The sequence below is a fragment of the Falco cherrug genome, chromosome 5, assembly GCF_023634085.1.
Source record: "Falco cherrug isolate bFalChe1 chromosome 5, bFalChe1.pri, whole genome shotgun sequence".
NCBI lineage: Eukaryota > Metazoa > Chordata > Aves > Falconiformes > Falconidae > Falco > Falco cherrug.
In genome coordinates this window covers 47652956-47672772 of record NC_073701.1, presented here as the reverse complement: position 1 = coordinate 47672772, position 19817 = coordinate 47652956, and the positions used below count along the sequence as shown (strand labels likewise).

General features: G+C 44.2%; 1 protein-coding gene across 1 annotated transcript in view; it reads right to left on the bottom strand.

Annotated features, from left to right (window-relative positions):
- The window catches only part of UTP20 (UTP20 small subunit processome component), a 65033-nt gene extending 47780 nt beyond the window's left edge, over positions 1-17253 (bottom strand). Inside the window, exons 1-15 of the mRNA XM_055710974.1 lie at positions 17105-17253; positions 16360-16440; positions 15492-15558; positions 15163-15295; positions 14489-14677; positions 12926-13007; positions 11694-11831; positions 11142-11297; positions 9334-9480; positions 8684-8818; positions 7168-7245; positions 6318-6496; positions 4189-4344; positions 3580-3668; positions 1081-1186 (exon numbers count right to left, since the gene is read on the bottom strand). Of these exons, the coding sequence (XP_055566949.1) occupies positions 1081-1186; positions 3580-3668; positions 4189-4344; positions 6318-6496; positions 7168-7245; positions 8684-8818; positions 9334-9480; positions 11142-11297; positions 11694-11831; positions 12926-13007; positions 14489-14677; positions 15163-15295; positions 15492-15558; positions 16360-16440; positions 17105-17149 (1781 nt within the window). The 5' untranslated portion in view covers positions 17150-17253. The remainder of the gene's footprint in view (positions 1-1080; positions 1187-3579; positions 3669-4188; positions 4345-6317; positions 6497-7167; positions 7246-8683; positions 8819-9333; positions 9481-11141; positions 11298-11693; positions 11832-12925; positions 13008-14488; positions 14678-15162; positions 15296-15491; positions 15559-16359; positions 16441-17104) is intronic.
- Positions 17254-19817: the final 2564 nt, after the last annotated feature.

Below are 19817 nucleotides of genomic sequence, written 5' to 3'. Positions count from 1 at the left end.
AGTAGTGACAATATTAGAGGAAAATTCCACATGGCTTCAGACTCTGCTGGCACCAGCAGACCGGTGAAGTCAAACTCCACCATCATACTGGCTTACAGTCTCGAAGCTCAATTACCTATGATAGCCCAAGAGGCATGAGATTCCTCCTTTGAATTAATCAGGCCTGTCAAGCTGGGCTAGCAGGACGGACTCACACACACAGAGTGCCAGAAAACAAATCTGCATAGGTCAGACAAGGGCTGCTGCCTGCTGCCCAGGTGCCCAGTCAGTGACCAGGGAAACCCCCTGCTACCTTACATCCCTTCCTCAGCGGGTTTCACATCCCCAGCCCAGAGCTGGCAGAAGAGCACTAGACTGAAGCTCCCTGCCAAGACTTCCTGCCTGATCTGGGCAAGCTGTTTAAACTCCATCATGCCTCAGACATGGGCACCATGATTTCCTATCTGAAAGAGGATGTTCTGAAGCTCAAGCCACCAAAGCCTTGGAGATGCTCCAGCTCAACAGTGATGGGAGATGACAAGTTCAGCAGGATTTGCTGGAGGAAGATCAAGCCTCCCTCGATCCCTCCAGCCACTCAGTTATGTGTGCCAATTATAAGTAGAACAGAGTTACAATAAATAAAACTGAGCATACAAAACCTCCTCCCACTGTGAAGCCATCACACGCATGGGTATGTAAGAACATGGTGGAAACCCTAAACCACCAGCAGACTGCGCAAGTTTAGGCTTTTGACACAATTCAGAAGGCGCTGTTCATGTCTCTTATCATTACAATATAACAAACAGGTACTAAATGTAGCACTCCTAGATAAAACTACAACCAATTTACCTGACATACTACCCTGCAGCTGTTTAAGAAAGCTTCGCTGAACAGGAACATACATCTACTTAGTTCTCCAAACAAACAGTGCCTGCAACATTGCTACCTTACCTAACCACAACCTTGAAGCAATGTGCTGGCGTAACACAACGGGCAACACACGAAGAGGCATGTAACAAGTCCCTACATAAAGGCAACATCAACTCTTTTCCATACCAAGGAGAATCATGAAGGAGCACAGAACAGGCAGAGTTTACTTACGTCACCAAGCTCTTGACACGCTCCACAGGTAACAAATGGAGTATTTCAGAGGAGTCTGCCAAACTAAGAAGAGTACTTACAGCTTGGCAGGCCACAAACAGGCTTCCTGGAGCAGAAAGAGAACAAGAACAGCCTGTGTATTTACTCAGCTTTCAATGACTTGTGTTTGTACGGTGCTTACCCATCCTGAAATGGCTGGAGTCACAGAAATACGGTAACATGGATTCCAGAACTGGCACGTGTATTTTCTAGCCATTATCATAACCCATAAAGGAAATGCTCCTCTGGCTATCAAAGTAAGTGCCTACTCCAGTGAACCAGCATTGAAAGCTGCAAGCAGCTCCCAGTTTGCATTTGTTTCCATCACACATGCATACATAGAGAGCAGAGATCTGGAGCTAAGCACTGTTGCAGAAATCTTAGACTTCTATACTATAAAAGGCACTCAGAAATTATGCCCAAACTGATATTAATGCAGCAAAATAGAAGCAAAAAGATGCTTCCCCAGAAGTGCCTATAAACTCTGGCACTTTTGGCAATGCACTACTTCAGAGCTGTCCCATGTACTTGAAGACTGAATATTTGTTAGTGAATGGAAAGTGGGTTTGGTGAATTTTGTCACAGCAATCACGTTTCCTTCCTAAACCTCTTCACCTCCTTTAGGCATGGAGGATTTTCCAGAAGCACAGGAGAGCCAAAGCCCTTCCAGGCAAGAAAAGAGGAGGGAAAATTGCCTTCCTCTGACACTCCTAAGTTAGCAAGTAGGTTGTTTAAAAACAATACAAAATAAAAATTCCCCTCTCCTCTATCTCTTTCCAAGCAGAAGAAACACTGCTTCTAATCCAGGCAAACTGAAAAAAGTTTCTAAAGGATATAATTTTCTTACATTCTGCCAGCTGCAATGGAAAAGAAGGGGAAGTGAGCATCCACTTCCCATTTATTCCTTTTAAAAGACCCTCTATTAAAAGTTGCTTAATTCCCCAGGTGTATGATGAATCCTGCCCACCCTCTGTACACCACTCTCTTAAGGGGCTCCTCAAAGTAAGAAGAAACAAGAAGCAATAGCAGGATGAAGCTTTCTGCATCTATAATGTAAGGGCTCATATTCCCAAACTGTAATCTGCACATCATTTGGCAGTAGTATGCCTCTGCTGGACAAAGACAGTGGCTCCCACCTCACTACAAACGCACCTATACGATCAACAGGGTAAGCACTTCCATACAGGCAGTTAGCCCTGAACAGCTGCCAGGGGTAAGCCGCTGTTGCTCTGTCCCAGTTCACAAGCCAGCTTCCCTGCACTCCACAGCAACTGTGGAAAAACACCCCGTTCTGGGACTTGCACTTTGCCTCAGAGGCCAGGCAGGTCAAATAGGGAGCACAGGGCTGGGGTGTGCCTTGCACAGGCAGTGAGAAGAGCTGGAGTCCTAGTAGAAGGTGAAAGACTTGCAGAGATCGTGGAGCTGGAAAGAATGCCAGAGGATGAAGAAAGTGTCCTGGAACTTCAGTTTGGGAGAAGGGTGAGGAAAATCAAGCAAAGATGCGTAGGATGGGAAGACAGGAGGCAGAAGTGTAGGATTGAGGTTGCATTTGTTTTCTTTTGTGGGCAAAGGAAGAAACAGCAATGTGCCTCATGCGTGTGCACACACACGCACAAAGCTGGTGTAGAGCTGCTCCTAATACCACCAAAGATGAGACCCAAGAAAAGAAAGTTTGGGTATTCCTTTTCTAGGGTAAGTACACTGCGACTAACACAATCACAACAAGCATGCAAACCCTGCAAACAGGATAGAAGAAAAGGCTAAATCAAAAAGGACCATGCTTGACAAAGACTAGACGAAAAGGCAACAGAGCCAATTGGCAGACACATTTAGGAATGTTAATAAAGAGATTTATAAAGGGAAAAGGCCAGACTCTAGACAAGCTCTTTCAAACCAAGGAACAACGAACACTGAACCTGGGGCATTCCAACACTTGCTCATACTTTGACACAAGGCCAAACACTTGCAATCCCATGAGTAGCACCTGCCCTGCTCAATGCAAGCTCGGTTAAAACACTTTTTTTCTGGCCAGAGAGGGAAGACAACTAGCGATCACCTATGCCTGGAGGGATTTTAGAATTGGTGCCGTCACTTCAGTCAGAGGTGGTGATGTCCCAAACTTTGCACTATAGGTTTGTGGTAGTCTAATTGGAGCATCAACCTGGATCTGGTTTACATTGATTTCCATCTTCTTTTTTGCCCACTTTCTTTTCTCCTTCCCAATTATCTCTGTCCTCCACTTTGCAGAACATCTGCTGCCCCATTATTATTACCAACAGCAAATGCAGAATTGTTTGCTGGAGGGTGTTTCCTCCCAGGCTTTGCTTTTCTAGTTTTACTTGAGCTGGTCAATAAATTTGGAAACAATCCTACTGCTATTCATTTTCATGCTTTGTGTTTATACTTTTTTTTTTAGTATATCAACAAAAAGCAAATAAACAGGATATAACCTTAACTGACCTCTGCAGAGGCTTCCTTTGTCAATGGCTGTGAAGAGAGAGTCTATAAAACTTGTCACATGGGGCAGAACGTTTTCTTTGTCCATTGGTCTGTCCAAAATAAACGGGAAGACTTTTACCTTTGTTACACTGACACCTACACACATACAAAAGCTTTCTTTCACATCTATGTGGTATTAAATTACAGAGAGCTCACCCAAAGTTTGAAACCAGCAGCAAACCATTTTTGCTGTTTCCAATTCACAATTTAAGTTGTAGCATTCAATGCACCTTCTTTCCAACTATTCCTTCCATGCAAGAACACCATAATTACTGAAAAACCCACTGCCCAGAAAGCACAGCACTTAAAACACAGAAACTGGAATGTATCAAGAACGTGTCTACGTACTAGAGTACTAAATTTAGGCAATCAAGAAAATGATATTGTATTCCTGACTTTACCATTGACTTATAGTATTGCCACACAGCATTTTTCCACCTTCTAACCCCAGCTTCCCCTAAACAGGTTTAGTAATTGTTGTTCTTACTTTACTAAAATGATTTCTGACAGACAGTGAACTAGACAGTATTACAGAAATACATGACAACAGTATCTTAAAATATCACTTACCTCATATGTGGCAGTACAACCAAGGCAACCCAAGGCTGTGAAAGGTCAGTGATGTCTTCCTTCTCTTGTAAATGGATTAAAGACAGTACATGATCCAACACCGGTACTTCTGCCTTTCCTCCTTGTCTTTTACATGTTTGTTGCCTTGTATTAGAGCTACAAATAAACCGAAACTTTTTAGTAACCCACCACTGCATATCAGAGATTGTTCCTTTTCCTCCCAAGATATTCAAAATTATATTTTGCTACTTCTAGCAAAAAGGACTTGGACAACCCAAGGGTTTTTTTTTCTTTTTAATGTCGTCCACACAAAGCACCATCTAGTCATGCTGAGAAGCATAAAACATGGCCCACAAGAAATGTCAGGTCTGTATTTCAAGTTTAACTAATATTTCTAGAAGGAAAGACACTCGTTCTCAGCTGGGCAGCCTCATAACTAGGACATACAGCCTCTATGAGCACCTGCAAGTTGTCTCTGTAATTACTGTTAATAAATCATGAGCACGCTGACACAGATAAGACTAATGGATGACAAAAAACAACCAGTAAGGTAAAAGTTTGAGGACTTAAAAGGAACCGCAAGCTGAGCCCAAATCAACAAGCCTATCTGCAGGACTGGACCATACTGCAACATATGAACAGGAGTACTTCACACCCCATGGACAGCAATCTTTCCATTCCACCCAGTGCTTGCAACACCACAGTCAGAAGGCTGCATAAGCTCCACCCTTCAAGCTAACAAAAAGACATCCTCAAGAATCATTAGAGGTTTAAGAAACAAAATTTATGAGATAAACCTAAAGGAATTAGGATTGTTGGTCCAGAGAAAGAAGGTTTCAGATGTTTCTGATGATCAAAGCCTGTTATTTGTAAAAGGCAGATGGATAGAAAAAGAAATACTCTGCTGTTTACATTCCCTGCAGGTAAGATAAGCAGCAGTGGATTCAAATTGCAGAAAAGGAAGTTTAGTTCACACACTGAGGACTGAGGGAAACCCTTGCCCCCAACAAAAACACTGAATACCTGTGTAACCATAAAGACAGCAAAGTACTGGCACAGACTGTCAGGGACAGCTGGGGAATCTCCAGAATTTAGTAACAATTTGGTCAGACATCTTTCAGAACTGATTTGGGACTTAACTCCATCCTAGGTAGAAGGTGGGATATGCAACTCTTGAGATGTCTCCCAGCCCTAATTTCTACCACTGACATTGCAGGAACACAAAAAAGTCCCAAGATCAGTTATGTATTCCATACCACTGAAAATCCAGAGAGATCAATAAAGAAAGAAAACAAGGGGGAAACCCCCAAATTTAATTATTTTGACTCAGCCTTCTTTCTCTAGACACTAATACCTCTACTCTATTAAATACGAATAGGAAAAAAACCCAGAGTGGATTACTTTTAGGAAAAATAAAACCTTATATAAAAGGCAATACAAGTCATCACTCTGCAGGTGAAAGTTTTGAATTATCTGAGCTAGAATGATTAGAACAATCATTAGAAGTAGACTAGTAACGGTCATTCTGTGCTTGACAGTGGTTACCTCAAATCTTTCCAAAGAGGCTCCAGGGGTGAAAACCACCATTTCATTGCAAAAAAGCTAGCTTTGCAACTAGAGGCAGTCAAGCTGTGCCAGCACACTGCTGTATCTGTATTAATTACATGCCCCTTGGTATCCACCTGTGCTCCATGGTAAGACTACAGTACTGCTGCCAAGAAAGCTCCTGGGCAAGATGCATGCATACAGGAAAGAAAGATGGGGCACTGGCAGGTTAGTAATGATGACAACCTGGACTGCAGCTACACTACTAATCACTACAAGGATTAACTGTCCAACGATGCAGCATGCATGTTGGTGTAACAAATCTCCATCACACACCTACCACAACACTCACTAGTCTTTCTACATCAGGGATAGCCTTTCCAGAGCAGTATCTCTTCTCAAATAATCTCAGAAAGAAAAACGGGATCCTACCGTATTCACTTGGTTTGCAAATCTGCCAGTAACGTTGCCATTTACACAACTCCAGCAAATACTGGGGGGCAACTTTTATGTAGCTCTTCACTGCCTTCAAGCCTGCAGCCATGCGGACATATCTAGTGTTTGCTAAACTTGAGAAGTCTCACCTGACTGATGATTCAGTGAAAACGAGAGGGTACTTTTCAAATGCCATTGAACCAACGGTAGGAGGCTCTGCTTTCACCAGAATGAGTTTAGCCAGAATTGCCATTGCCTCATCCTTTGCAAGGGTATCTGTGCCAGAGAAGCAACGCTCAATGTACTCTAGAAAGCATGGAAGAAAATGCTGAAGGGACAAAGGGGAAAAAAAAAAAAAAAAAAGTCAAGGATTGGCAAGCCTCTTTAATCATGATCAAATCCACAAAAAACACAAGACACTAGCCACAGAGGAATCCAAACACAAATGAGCCAGCAAAGCACCAAACTTATCAGTCCTGGTGCCCCAAGATACCAGCACACAGACATCCTCTTACCCCAGCAGGGACGGAGATTTGATGCAGAAACTCAGTTTGCCCTAAGTTTAGTCTCATCAGGACATTCCAGATCCCCCAACTTCACTTTCACCTCCTACTCATTTTAACTAATTTGATTCCTCCCAGATCACCAGTTCCAGGCCTGACCTGCCAGACATCCCTTATTCTTCATTTCCACTTACCTTCTCCAGAACTCCTTCTCTTCATCCCATCCACAAGCCCACCCCTTTAGCTCCCAACAAACAAGCTTCTTTTTGTGAGCGCTGATACCTGTCACCTTCTCTAACCCTGAGCACCGTTACCAAAATTCAACACAGTGGCATAAGTAACCTCTTTCATTCTTACCAGACCACACCAGAAGTATAAATACACAGCATGTCAATACACAAAAATGCTTCAGCATACAAAGCAGGTAAATGTACTATGGATTTCCCAGTTGTTCCCTTTGGCAAGAAAAACAAAATGCACAAAAGCTTCCACCTACCCTCTCAAATTGCTTCATTGTGAACATTGCTTCGGAGAAGTCCAAAAGAAAGTGCCATTCAAATCTACTTGCAAATACCTGTAAGACGTAAATGAAAGGTCAACAGGAACACAATAACAAGATACATTTCATAGTCGGCTCTCCACTACCCACGGGACATTTTTCTGGTTTATGGATCAACCATGCTTTGAACCTGAGACATCCAGCCTGATACTCCATTCATGGCTAGCAGGCTTGTTAGTTCAGGCACACACAGCAATAGTTTCCAGTGACAGTTCAGGTAGAGAAGACCACAGTCCTTTTTAACAGACCCTGCTGACACGACTCTTAACAAATCCTCCAGGATCCAAGCTGGCTCTGTGCAAAGCCAGCTTAGGTATCTCTTTAGTGTGATGTGGAAAATGTAAGCTGAAAGTTCTAGGACCGCAGCATAGACACACCAACTGTGAGGAAAAAAATTAGGCCCAAAAGACCTTTCAACTCCCCATTTTTTCTGCATAGCAGGATGTAGAAAGTTTACCACCTCATGGGCAGAGCCAACCTCTGTGCTTCTGAAGGACCCAAGAAAGGAATGGTCCTTTGAGATACCCAGAATCAGTGCTCCTCAATGCTGAGATGTGCCACATAGAAATACGCACCCAGACCTTTCTTTCCCAGACCCTTCAGAAGACAAGAACAGCTTTAAGCCTCCTCCAGTTTAACAAAAGCCCATAAAAACATCCTCAGATGTTTGAAGGACCATGTTTCCTGAGTGAAACTGGACTCGTGCCACAGGCAGACCCAATATTACTTCAACATAAGCCAACACTGAAGACCAGATGAAATTTCATCTTTTTTAAACAATTGCAACAGCCTTGTTTTCCCATTATAAATCACGACACCTTCCCTTGCAAGTATTTTTTATACACACAGTACAACTATACAGTATATATATAACAACAGTCCACACTGTAAATTGCAAAATTATAATGTACTGTAACAGAAAATTAAAGACTCAGACTGCATAGTAGCATCTCCTATTAATCTTTGCAACACTGCGTGCAGCTAATCCTGTCAAAGCTTCAGAAGCAGTGGTAGTACTGAAACGTGTCTGTCCTTCTACTTTCTACATCAGACTGTGCTTGCCTGAACCTTGTTCACAAGGCTAAGCCATGCTCACTAAAATGTACTTTTTTCACTAAGTCCAATTCACTGACCTGCTTTATAATCTACGGCAGAACATGTCCCTTGTCTGTTATCCCTCCTTTCTCTACAGAGACTGCAAGTATTTGAATCAGAGCCTGGTTTTCACTGCAAAGGTGTCTGCCAGTTGCATTGCTACACTGACAGTCTGTGTAAGACTGTCAAGGAGCCCCAAGACCTCAGCAGGCATTTAAGGCATTGGTCAGTTTCTCCCTTATCTGTGCAAGAAGGCTAAAGGGAACCTTGTAGTATATTTCCTAGCCTCAAGTGGAATGCCCTGAAATCAGCCTGCTCTAGGGAACTTGAACTCTGGGATTTCAGCTGTCCTTGTTACCTTCTCAACAGCTTCCCTGGTCAAAGAATCAGGCAACAAAACATTCTCGGCCAGCAGGAATGCAGAAATGGTGTTCAGCAGGGTCTTGCAGCAAGATGATGAGAGATGTGGTGTTTGTAACATTTTTATTAAAATCTGAAAAGAAAGAGAGAAAACTGACATTAGTCTATGAAGATAGTGATTGTCTGGTCTGAATGACCTGGACAGTCCCTGGAGCAGGAGGGCATGGTGTTCTAAGCTTCAGCCCACAGAAATTAATCCTGACAGCCCTGTCAAAGTTTGAAGGCACTAAACCTATATTTGAACCCAACGGGGTCAGTCAAACGTATGTGAATCTGGTAGAATTGCTCTAACATTGACATGGGTGTCTCCATCTCCTCCACAATGGCAGGAACTGGTCTCTAGAAGCAGCAGCCTGCTTTCTCCCTTGCTCATTTAAAGGAGAACTACACCAGCATTACAGTACAGAAGTAAATTCTAATGGATCAGCAAGGTAGTCCTCCTCAAAACAAACATTTCTGTTCACTCAACTCAAATCCTGAGCCTAATGGCACATCAGAAATGTGTACGAGTGCTTCAGCTGACCACAAATCTTCCATATTTAATTGATACTTCTCTGGCACATCAGTCAAAGTGATGGTCTGACCTACCCGACAGACGTCTTCAGGCAGTGAAATTTTGGATCCATTTGCATGTTCCACTAGGATCAGATAAGCCTGCAGAATCCTTTCCACCTGCTCTGAAGCCAGACAGCAGTTGGCCTTAGTTATTTTCCTCTGCAAGTCTAACAGTGACTGCTGTTTAAACAAAAAAGGAAAGCAAACTGTTTCAGAGAAATGATCAGATGCTGTTTCACTTACTGCTATTTGAAAGGCATTCTAACGAATCAACACCTCGTGTTTCCAACGGACTATTGTTGACTCTCTCGTTCATGTTCAACAAACCAAACGTTGCAGAGACACTATGTGATTCCCATTATGTAAACACATACATCCCAGATTCCTTGGACAGAGACACAAATACCTCCTAAGATGAGTGTCTCCTGAAAGGCCAACTCATGACATACAAAATAGGAAAGAGGAAGAAAGAGAAATACTTGGGCCCAGACCCACAATGTTATGGAAGTGCCCAGCTTTCACTGGAATTATCAGAACTTAGGTACTTTTACACTTCAGGCATCATTATGCTTATGGGAATGCTGAGAGATCACTTGTATCATCTACATTATACAGACCATGGAGCTGCTCTGGATCACTCCCATTAGTGTCCCTTTCTGTCCAGGGGATATAAGCACCCATCCTTGATCCTAAAAATTGAACCCAATTTAGAGAGCTACCATAGATTACATGAATATTTCCCTCTGAGCAAGAAATCCCCATGCAGCCCCTGGTTCCCAGGGTGAAAAAAACCAAGACTCATTAAAAGTAAAGGGAATTATGCCACCAGTTTGCAAGATTTCATCACAACTGCAGATGCTGAGTGTCTCAGATCCCAGAGATACAAAACATCCAGTGGCAAACAATTCTGTAGCTAGTGACAGGCAGTAACTGCTATCATACTGGGTGAGGCAGGAGGAACAGGATGGAATTTTCTGGGAAACTATGGACAGTCACAGGGAAGAACTCCAAGAAGGAATAAATAGGACTATTAATGCATGCTGTAAGGACTACCCTGAAGTTCACATGTACCGTTTCCTCCAGTTTCCCATTTCACCCCTCTGAGGAGCACAACTAACACAGACGGCGTTGTCAGTTCCAAAAGGCTTCAATGCCCCTTCACAAATCCCAATAGCTAGTTAGAAAACATCTAAATGTTGGTCAGTTAAGTAAAAAACATTTGCTAGGCCCTTGCTCATTATTCTACATCACTCTGACCCAACAGAGCACAGCCCATGGCACTCAGCTATGCGCCTTCAAACCTCAGAGCCTAACCTCCAAGCAGCAACATAGGAACACCCAAACCGAAAACACTTTGTGATTTTCAGTACTTGGGCTCTGAGGCTTAAACTTGGCTCTTCAGGTTAAGCCCAGGTCTTTGCTGTAGAGAGCGCTGCAGGGAAAAAGCTTCCCTTTACCGTCACAAAGTAGTTCTGGAATGACCAATATACCTAGTTCAGCAATACAATACAAGCCCTAGCCTTCCCACCCCTGCAATGGGTCCATGATGTCTGCACAGGCAGATCCTACAAACCCTCCTTGCCCAGTCATGGGACTGAAGCTCCAAGTCTCGCACACAGCAATTTGTTTCTCACTCACAGCACATTCACCAGAGTCACTGAACTTACAACAGCAGTTTGGGATTTGTCCCATGCACATGACACTGAGCAGAAAAAAAAAAAGCAGAAAAACACCCCAGTTCTGATCCAGTAAAACACAAATCCTTTTCTTGGTAAGAGCACAGGGTTTTTTCAGTCTCTCATGAGTAAAAATAAATAAATAAATAATCAAAATCAATGTACCTCCAAGCACTTGAAGACAATGCCAAAATGCTCCTTATGGATATGCACTACAGCTGATCTGATCATCCGCTCAAAGGCTTCTCCTACAGTTATCCATGGTAGTTCCACTTCTTCTTCAGTAACAGGCCCCAGCTTTAACAGAATTAACTTCATAGCCTGCACAGGAAAAGGGCACATCATGTCCTTATACTTTGAAAATACATCTAGCAATTCTAAAGTTAGTGCAATATACTGCTAACATATCCCAGTGATACTCTTTCTAGAATGACTGCAGGGAAGAAACCAACACTATCACTTAAAATCTGAAATACCAGCAAGCAGTACTATTTTAATATACAGGAATACTAATTATATAGGAATTACTAAAAACAACCTTCCTATCTCAAAGAATATTCTTACAAGGAGGCTTTCAGATCCTATTAAGTAACTAACAGCATACTTATCACTAAGTAACCACTGAAGTGAACAAGAAAACACTCAGTGGCTTCACTGAGCACTGCCTACGGCTCCTTTACAGTAACATGTAAACCAGCAATCTTTTCTTGTCATTACCGTCTCTGCACAAGAATGGAACATGTTTCGAACACCCTTGCACATCTCAAAAAGTAGCTGTCCTACACCTTCCACCTTCTCGGGGTGCTCCCCCAAGTCACTGAGCATTAAATTGAAGACAGCATTTTTGTCAGAAACCTACAAAACATAAGGAGAAAAAAAAAGTTATCTTCTATTCAGAGCTGCCATATGGATAGAGGCAATTAACTAACTCCACAGCACCACATTACTCTCCTAGTCCTGCCTTCTCATAACAGTTCAAACTCCTTATTTCTGCAACCACACAAGGAAACTGAAAGGAGAAAAATGGTCAGCTATTCAGTCACAAGAGCCCTCCAGGCCCCAAGATGTACACGGGTCTACTGAGATCAGTGCAGGTGAAATGTGTTTTTGATTATTCTTAGGATTTTAAACATATGCATAAATACACCATTAAACTGGTCCCAGCTGAAACACAAAGATCACTGCACTGGTGTGGAAAGCGACGTGTATCAGCTGAACACAGAATCCAGTCATCCAAAACCATAACCACACTTGGGAATACTGCAAGGACGTCTGGCCCAAGATTTTAAAGCCCTCCATTTCTGAGCATTTGACTGGAAGTTCAGCAATTTCTGAAAACAATCAAACAAATGTGCTTTATTATGGTCTCTTAACTTAGGACAAAGATGAGGATACTCAAATTTGCTAGCCAGTCCCAGAAATACTGGCTTTTGTATATTCTGACTAAATAAAAGCCAACAACTACCACTCCCTTTCTTTACTCCATTGAAGGCTGCTGTCTGATCTTGATTGATCTGCCTGGGAAAATTATATACTGCGATTTTCAGAAGTGCAAAAAGGTTGTCACATGAATTTCAGCTCTACAAAGGCCTTAAAGCATTAGTGAAAAAGCAGTGAGTAAATCTGCATTTACAAATTAACCCCTCCCTTTTTCAAGATTATGTTATCACTTTAGTCATTTTAGATAAACAAACCACAGATGTTTGGTTTAACTGCTCTTAAAACACAGAGCGCCAAGGCCTCTATTTGCCACTGCTGATATGAAGCGCATGACATTCTAAACAAAACACTCAATAAAAATGACAATTTGGAACATGACGAATGTCAGTTCAGGCCTTGTTAATCCTTCTCTGGAGGAAACCTAGTATTACACATTGAATCCAAGAGCAACCACAAAATGGAGACAGTGATATTAGAAGAGATACCAGGAGATAGTTTAAACACCTCACCTTTCTCAATAGAAAGACAAAACTTTCTGCAGCGAAGTTTCTGATGTGAAGTTTGTGGTGAGCCAGCAGGGTGCTGTACAGGCTACAAAGACACAAAATAATCCACTGTCTTAATGGCAATGCAAGAATTACCACCAATTGGTTTTAAAACCTATGTTTGCAGTTTACGTTGCCACTTTTTACAAACACTAAGAATCTGTCCTCCTAGAGAGGGAAAATACCTCCCTCAACTAAATTCTGTCCCACTCTCCCTGGATAAAGAACAGTTTTGCAAAGAAGGTCATATGACAATGCCAGGCAAATTAAACTGAATACAGAAGTATGTCTAAAATCCCTGGATCCACACAGATTCAACTGCAGCATCAAGATTTTCAACATACATACTCAGCAGCTGGTGACACTAGACTCTGATAAGCCAGATTTGTATTTCAGTTGAGCTAACAAACTCTCCTGTGCTCTTAAAAGTTTCTAAAGATACAATGTATAGGGGTGATAAATATTTGCAGTTTGCTGGTAAGTACCAGTAACAGTTGCAGGTGGCTCACCACATGTTAAGTGCAGAGCGAGTGGTGTCTCAGATTCACAGCCAAGCAGATGCTTTTTCAACATGCTTGACAGCTTTTGCTCGGTTAGGGAGGAAACCTGTAACCTCTCTTTTGCTTCACCTGTTCCAAATTGAAATGAGGAGGAAGCAACATGGACCACTAGCTATGACAAAATGAAAAGCCCTGCTACCACAGTAATGTAAGATTGAACAAGCAGTCATAACTGTGTCAGGCCACAGGAACATCCAGCCCAGTATTCAATCTACAGCAGCAGCCAGAAGTGGATGTTTGAGAAAGCACACACAAAATCAGTCTTCTGTCACCTGCAGCTCAGGCACTCCCCAAGCCATAAGTGGCTCCTATGCATTTGGAAACTCCCTCCAACTTGGCCAGTTTCCCTTCAAACCTATGCCAAACTTCCACACTCACAGCATCCTGCTGCAAGAAGTTTCAAAGCATACAAAACTGCGCATACTCCATCTGCTCTCTCACTAAACAGACAGGAAAAAGGGGAAAAAATAAAGGGGAAAATGATGGGAAAGGAACAACTAAAGACTCCAAGGAATCCATTCAATGTCATAAGCCTGGATGTCTGCAACATGAGAATGACAGAAACTATACAGCTATGACTGAGGTACTTGACAGACACTTAAGAGATCTATGTTGAACTTAGACTTGGTCACAGGCTTCCAAGACGACTCTGACAATCCAGTGTCTTTCTGAGCTTTGCTTAGCCAGCTGAGGAGGATGCCTCCTCTCCTATCCCCCCGGCAGAAAGGGGACCAAAGGCCCAAATCTGCAAGCCCAACCCACATGCCTCCTCCAACACAGAAGCCCATGAAAATCAGCAGGCTCTCAAAGGAGCTGTGTATGATAAAAAGGCTCCGAGTCTCTCAGAAAGCTGCAAAAGCATGCTAACAAGTATATTTAAACATTAAGCCATGTATTTGTGTGGTGTTTACATTTCTATAGCATGTAATAACTGCTGATCAAGACAGACATTAAGTACAGTTTTTACCTGTATATATTGTGTATGTCCTTCACCATCAATCTCCACAAATATTTGTAGAGATAGGAAAGAGAGGTAAAAGCCCATTCCAGCAGCTCTGTGTCCTGTGTATCCAGTAACTTGATAATGGCCAAGAAAAAGTCATGAAAGTGAGGATAGAAATCAGTCTGAAGATCTCGAGCCAGCTGCACCACTAGGCTGCGTTTCAGAAAATACACCAGTATTAGTGCATTTCAAAAACAAACCAATAAAAATGTAGTCAAACATTGCATAACCCAGCACAGTCTCTTTGGAAAGAAAGAGCATCACCTTTACTTCTCACTTTTATTTAAATATCATCTATTAAGCAGCTGTGGATGGCAAGAATCTTAAGATTAAAAAAAAAAATAACGCAGACCACAGTAAACAAGATGAAATAAATGACTAACATCCAACAAAGCACATCAATATTCTGTCTGACACTCAGTAAGCACTTGGGCTAATTTGCTTGCCTTGTCATAGGTGTTTTGGGTTTTTGTTAAGACTTAGAACATAAAGCTCTATCAGGGAAACATGACCACTTTGGGCATCTCGTTGCTATATTTTCCTCAGCTGCGATAAAGAAAAAGAACACTCACAGTGGACTCATGCTTACTTCTAATACCGTCAAGGTTTCTGACTACATTTTGTCACCTTATACTTACTCTAACAGGGGTTGGTAGGCAAGACTGCCTTCGACTTGCAAATGTGTCTTCAGGCTCTGCACTATGTCACTCTGGTAATAAACCAGCTGGTTGAAGGACTGGCATTTGTTGGCCACTTCATTGTAGAACTGCACTGTTCAAAGCACAAAAGAGAAACCCTGAATGCTAGTCCAGTTCCTGGTAAACATGTAGAATGTTAAAGAACAGCAGCTCTCCAGAGCCCAGTCTAAAACCCAGTCAACAGAAAATCTTGCATTGGGCTCTGGATGCAGAAGAAACATATTTTAACAGTTTAAGGAAAGCAGGAAACATGAATAAATATGACATACCAAAATGCTGAGTGAGGTTCAGTTCCCTCCATTTCCGTAGTCCTTCAAAAAAGTACGTTTCAACTTCCTGTCAAAATAAAGATACAATAATAGCTGCCAACTCTAATGAACATAGCCTGCAAAGATGAGCAGTTCAAATGATGAAAACTATCAATTGCCTTAAGTATTTTAAGAATATTTCACAGAATCTTGATGACTTCATTTCAAAAGGTGCTATGGAATCTCCCCCAAAATAAGATTTTTTTTTCTATATTCAAAACACATTTGAAAATATTTTCTGGTGACAGACCTTGTTTACATAATTGCTTTTTGTATCTCTGTTGACTGGCCTTGATAATCTAAGATGCTGAGCCATACCCCACCCAGCACAAATGCATTGGGATTTCTTTGGCATCCTCACAGCTACTGAGTGGGAAGTTCAGAAGAACAATCCAGCAGGTCAGGACTTAACAACCTGCAAAGCACTATAATGACAATGATGATCTCTAGGACACATATAAATGAACGCTCTTTACGATCTATAAAAACTCATGCTTTAGACACATGCTGTGGGTACTGCAACTACTCAGCACCTGCAGGTCTGAACCTCGGACCGCTGACTGCCACAGCTGCATCTCCCACAATGAGAAACACCCACCAGCCACATGAAAGCCATCAGGGTGGCACGGCCAAAGAGTCTCTATGGCAATACTGTGAAGCAGGTGAAGAAGTAAAGGGGAACAAAGCATGAAATGAAGCTCTAGGAAAGGCAATTCTTGCAGGAGCTTCTTTCCAGTTCTCTCCTAAATAAATTTCTTAAGTGAATCTTTCATGGAGTGTATTTACTTGTGATGTGCTTTCAGAAAATTACCGCAATTGCTGTTCTTACCTCAGCATAGCTTCCAGTTCTGTCAATCCGATGAATAATATCGATGTTAACATTGCTTAAGCGCTCCGAAAAGGTAAGAAACTGTAAAATGAAAGGACACAGACGTTTCTGGCTCAGTTCCGAGAATGGCCCTCCTAAGTCCCTCTCAACAGCATGCACACCGCAAACAGAAATGCCATGGCTAAAGGCGGGCTGCTAGATAGCACCCATCGACCTGTAAACAGCCCTACCAGAATTTTAAGGAAAAAAAAAAAAAAAAGGCTTCAAACGCCCAGGAGCAGACCTGCCCCTCTCCCCAGGGCCCGCAGCTCACGTCTCTGCAACACGGTTAAAAAACGGCAGCGAAACGGGCCCGGCCTGCCCAGCGCTCGCCTTCCTTGAGACAACGCTTAGGTTAATGTCGCCACCGGGTACAATTTTTCATGAAGTTCTGCCAGTTTTCTACATGAGGGCTGCCGCAGCTCGGCTCGCGGAGGTGCCACCGAGTGCCGGGGGAAGGGGGAGAGGCCGCACGGCGGGGCGGGTGCCTCGGCCGCCACCCCCCGCGGCGCCGACGGGACCCGAGCGGCCCCGCCACAGCGCCCGCCTCACGGCTCCCCCCGGCCCTCACGGCGCCCCCCCCGCCCCGGCCCCCACGGCGACCCCCCCGCCCCGCCTCGGGAGCCGGCCGCTACCACTAACGACCTACAGACCCTTTCCCCGGCCACCAACCGCGGAGACCCGGCGCGGCCGGGCGGGTGCTCACCCGGTGCGTGTTTCCCGGCTTGTGGGCTGAGGACTTGCTCTTCATGGCGGCGCGGGCCCCGCTGGCGACGCGGCCCCGCACCGATGGCCACACGTGCGGCCCTACGCGCCGGGCGCCGCCATGCCGGCCGCGGGCTGCCGGGAGGAGGAGGCGGGCCCGCCGGCGGAAGGGGTGGGCGGTGCCTGCCCGGGCCGGGACCCGACGGCAGGACCCGGGGGAAGGGGCAGCTGTGCCTGCTCCAGCCTGCCTGGGCGATGAGCTGTTTCGTGAGGGCTCTGGGCAGAGCAGCCCGGCTCGGCCCTCCGCTCCGTGCTCTGGTGCAGCGCGGGGGGCACCGGCGCTGCCCGAGAAGAAACCGGTACCGGCGAGAAAAGGTTATGCTGGGGAGCGCAGCGCCCAGCGCAGCGCTGGCGGCTCGGCCCGAGGCTGCCCGGCTGGCACAGCCGTGATTTCAGTAAAGACTTTTGTCCGGACCTCAAAAAACCTCACCCCCAAAACCTCACCCCGGACAAAGCGTGTGCAGCTGAACCCTCGCACAGGAGCAAATGGCTGCGGGCTGACGGTCGGTCGGAGCTGCGCCCGCAGCAGCGCCGCGCCTGCCGCACCTTCCGCCTGCGGCTGCGGCTGCGAGGTGCGCCGGGGGCTGGGGGAAGCGCTGGTTCGGGCAGGGGCGGTGCGAGCGGCCCGGCAGCTGGCGGGCTGGCCAGCTTGTCCCTCCCTAGCCTGCTTGTGGCAGGCAGCTCAAGGCCGCTCTCAGAAGCTAGGCTGGCAGGTTATTTCGACAGCAAGACACGAGCTTGGCTTTGAGCACGTCTGAAGTTCACCATTAGGAGTGTGTAGGGACCCAAACTTTGAACAGACCCAACAGGTTAAAAGCTGCCGGGTGCATCCAGAAAAGCTGCCCATGGGCGGGCAATAAACCATTAACACGATAGCCATCTGGACAGGGCAGTGTGCTCGCTCTGGCACCTGTGAAGTCAGAGAACTGCAGAGATAGCTGTTAGCTTTAAAGCTTGCTCTTCTGCTGCTGGAATAGAAAAGACTTCTGGCATTTGCATTAAGTGAGAAGAGAATGCCTAGTTTAGACACTTGTAGGCTTAAGTGTTTTCGAGCCCAAACATCTCCCTGAGGATGTGTGGCTAAAAGCATGTGGAGAGATCTAGGTCCACAAAGGAGCTTAGCTACCAATGTGGAACTTTTTAAGAGCACAAATACCCCTCCAGGCGTGGTTAGTAAATTCACCTATTGTGTATCCTACAAATGAACTTGTGAAAAACAGTCTGCAAGATCTTTTTTTCATTATGAATAGCATGTTGTATAGTTACTGAACTTATGGGATGCACGTGCTCCAAAATCACGCAAGGGAATGAGTAAAACCTAACATTCGTGGAAAGCAACAGGGAGAAGAACTCAGGTGTGCTCTGCCTGTTGCAGAAGAGGAGTCACCAACAAAAATAAAAGATGTTACAGGATTTTTTAAAAAAGTTATAAATGCTTATTTATGCTTGTAAACTGGCAGCTTCTCAGAAGATTGAGACAGGCTAGACCTGCAGATGCTGATGTTCATGACAACTTCTGCCTACATGACCCAGCGATGGACTGCATTTCAGCTAGCACTGCATACAGCACTTGGAGATACATCTGAGTGAGCCTCAGGGTAGTAACTCAGGTATTGATACCAGTATGGCCATGACAGTAGGTCTGGCGCTTCAGCTGGGAAGGTTCAGTGACCCAGAACGTCCCTTTCCCACTTCTATGTGTTTCAGCTATGTTAACAATTCACTTTCTACATATACTCCTCTCTGACTGCAATGCCTGAAGCCTCAGGCCTTATTCTTTTACTTTTCCAGGAAGAGATGTGCGCTCCCATTTCTGGGCAGGCCCCAGCTCCAACAACCTGTGATTAACTGGTGGGCGCAGCTGTCAGCAGGTCTCCTTCAGAAATCCATGATAACGGCAAGCAGATGGCCTTCTGAAGAGTGATGGCTTATTGGTTGTAATACCTGTAGAGGCATGGAGAGGAAACTATTGTGAAACAGCACATGCGCATCTATCAAAGTAATCATCTATACAGATCTAACTTCAAACAGTCGCTGTGGGCTACAAACACCAGTCCCTGACAGTAATCCATCAGCACTTCTGGGGTGGGTCTAAGATTCCTATGTCTTCTCAATTCCTGGGCTTTTTAGTCCTGCTGTCGAAAATCTATTTGCTGGACGTCGCAAGAGCCAGAGCCACTCTGTGTAGAAGCAAAGCAGGCTTATTGTCTGGAAATGTATCTTACCTTGAGTCAGTGTTACACTTTCAAGGTTTTTTTTTTAAAATTTTATTTTATTACTTTGTTTGGGTTTTTTTGTTTCGGTTTTGGTTTCTTAAATGAGCACTGTCCATTTAGCCTAATAATAGTAATTTGGGTAAAATACCTCAATATTTAACCCAGGATGGTCTCACAGGGCAGAATTCATCTCGTATAACCTGCAACATTTACAATACACGTCTGCCTCTGAGCAGTCATTTTACGCTGCTTTTATATTCAGTGCAGATCTAGGTACATTCTTGTACTTGAAACATCTGTGTTAGAATAAAATGAATCATGCCTTTGAATTGTTAGTCTCAGAGAGTCTGGATGACCTAGATGGTATGTGCATATCTGCAACTGACACTGTGAATGCCCCCCATGACATGGCTCGATAACTACGTAAATACACAGTAT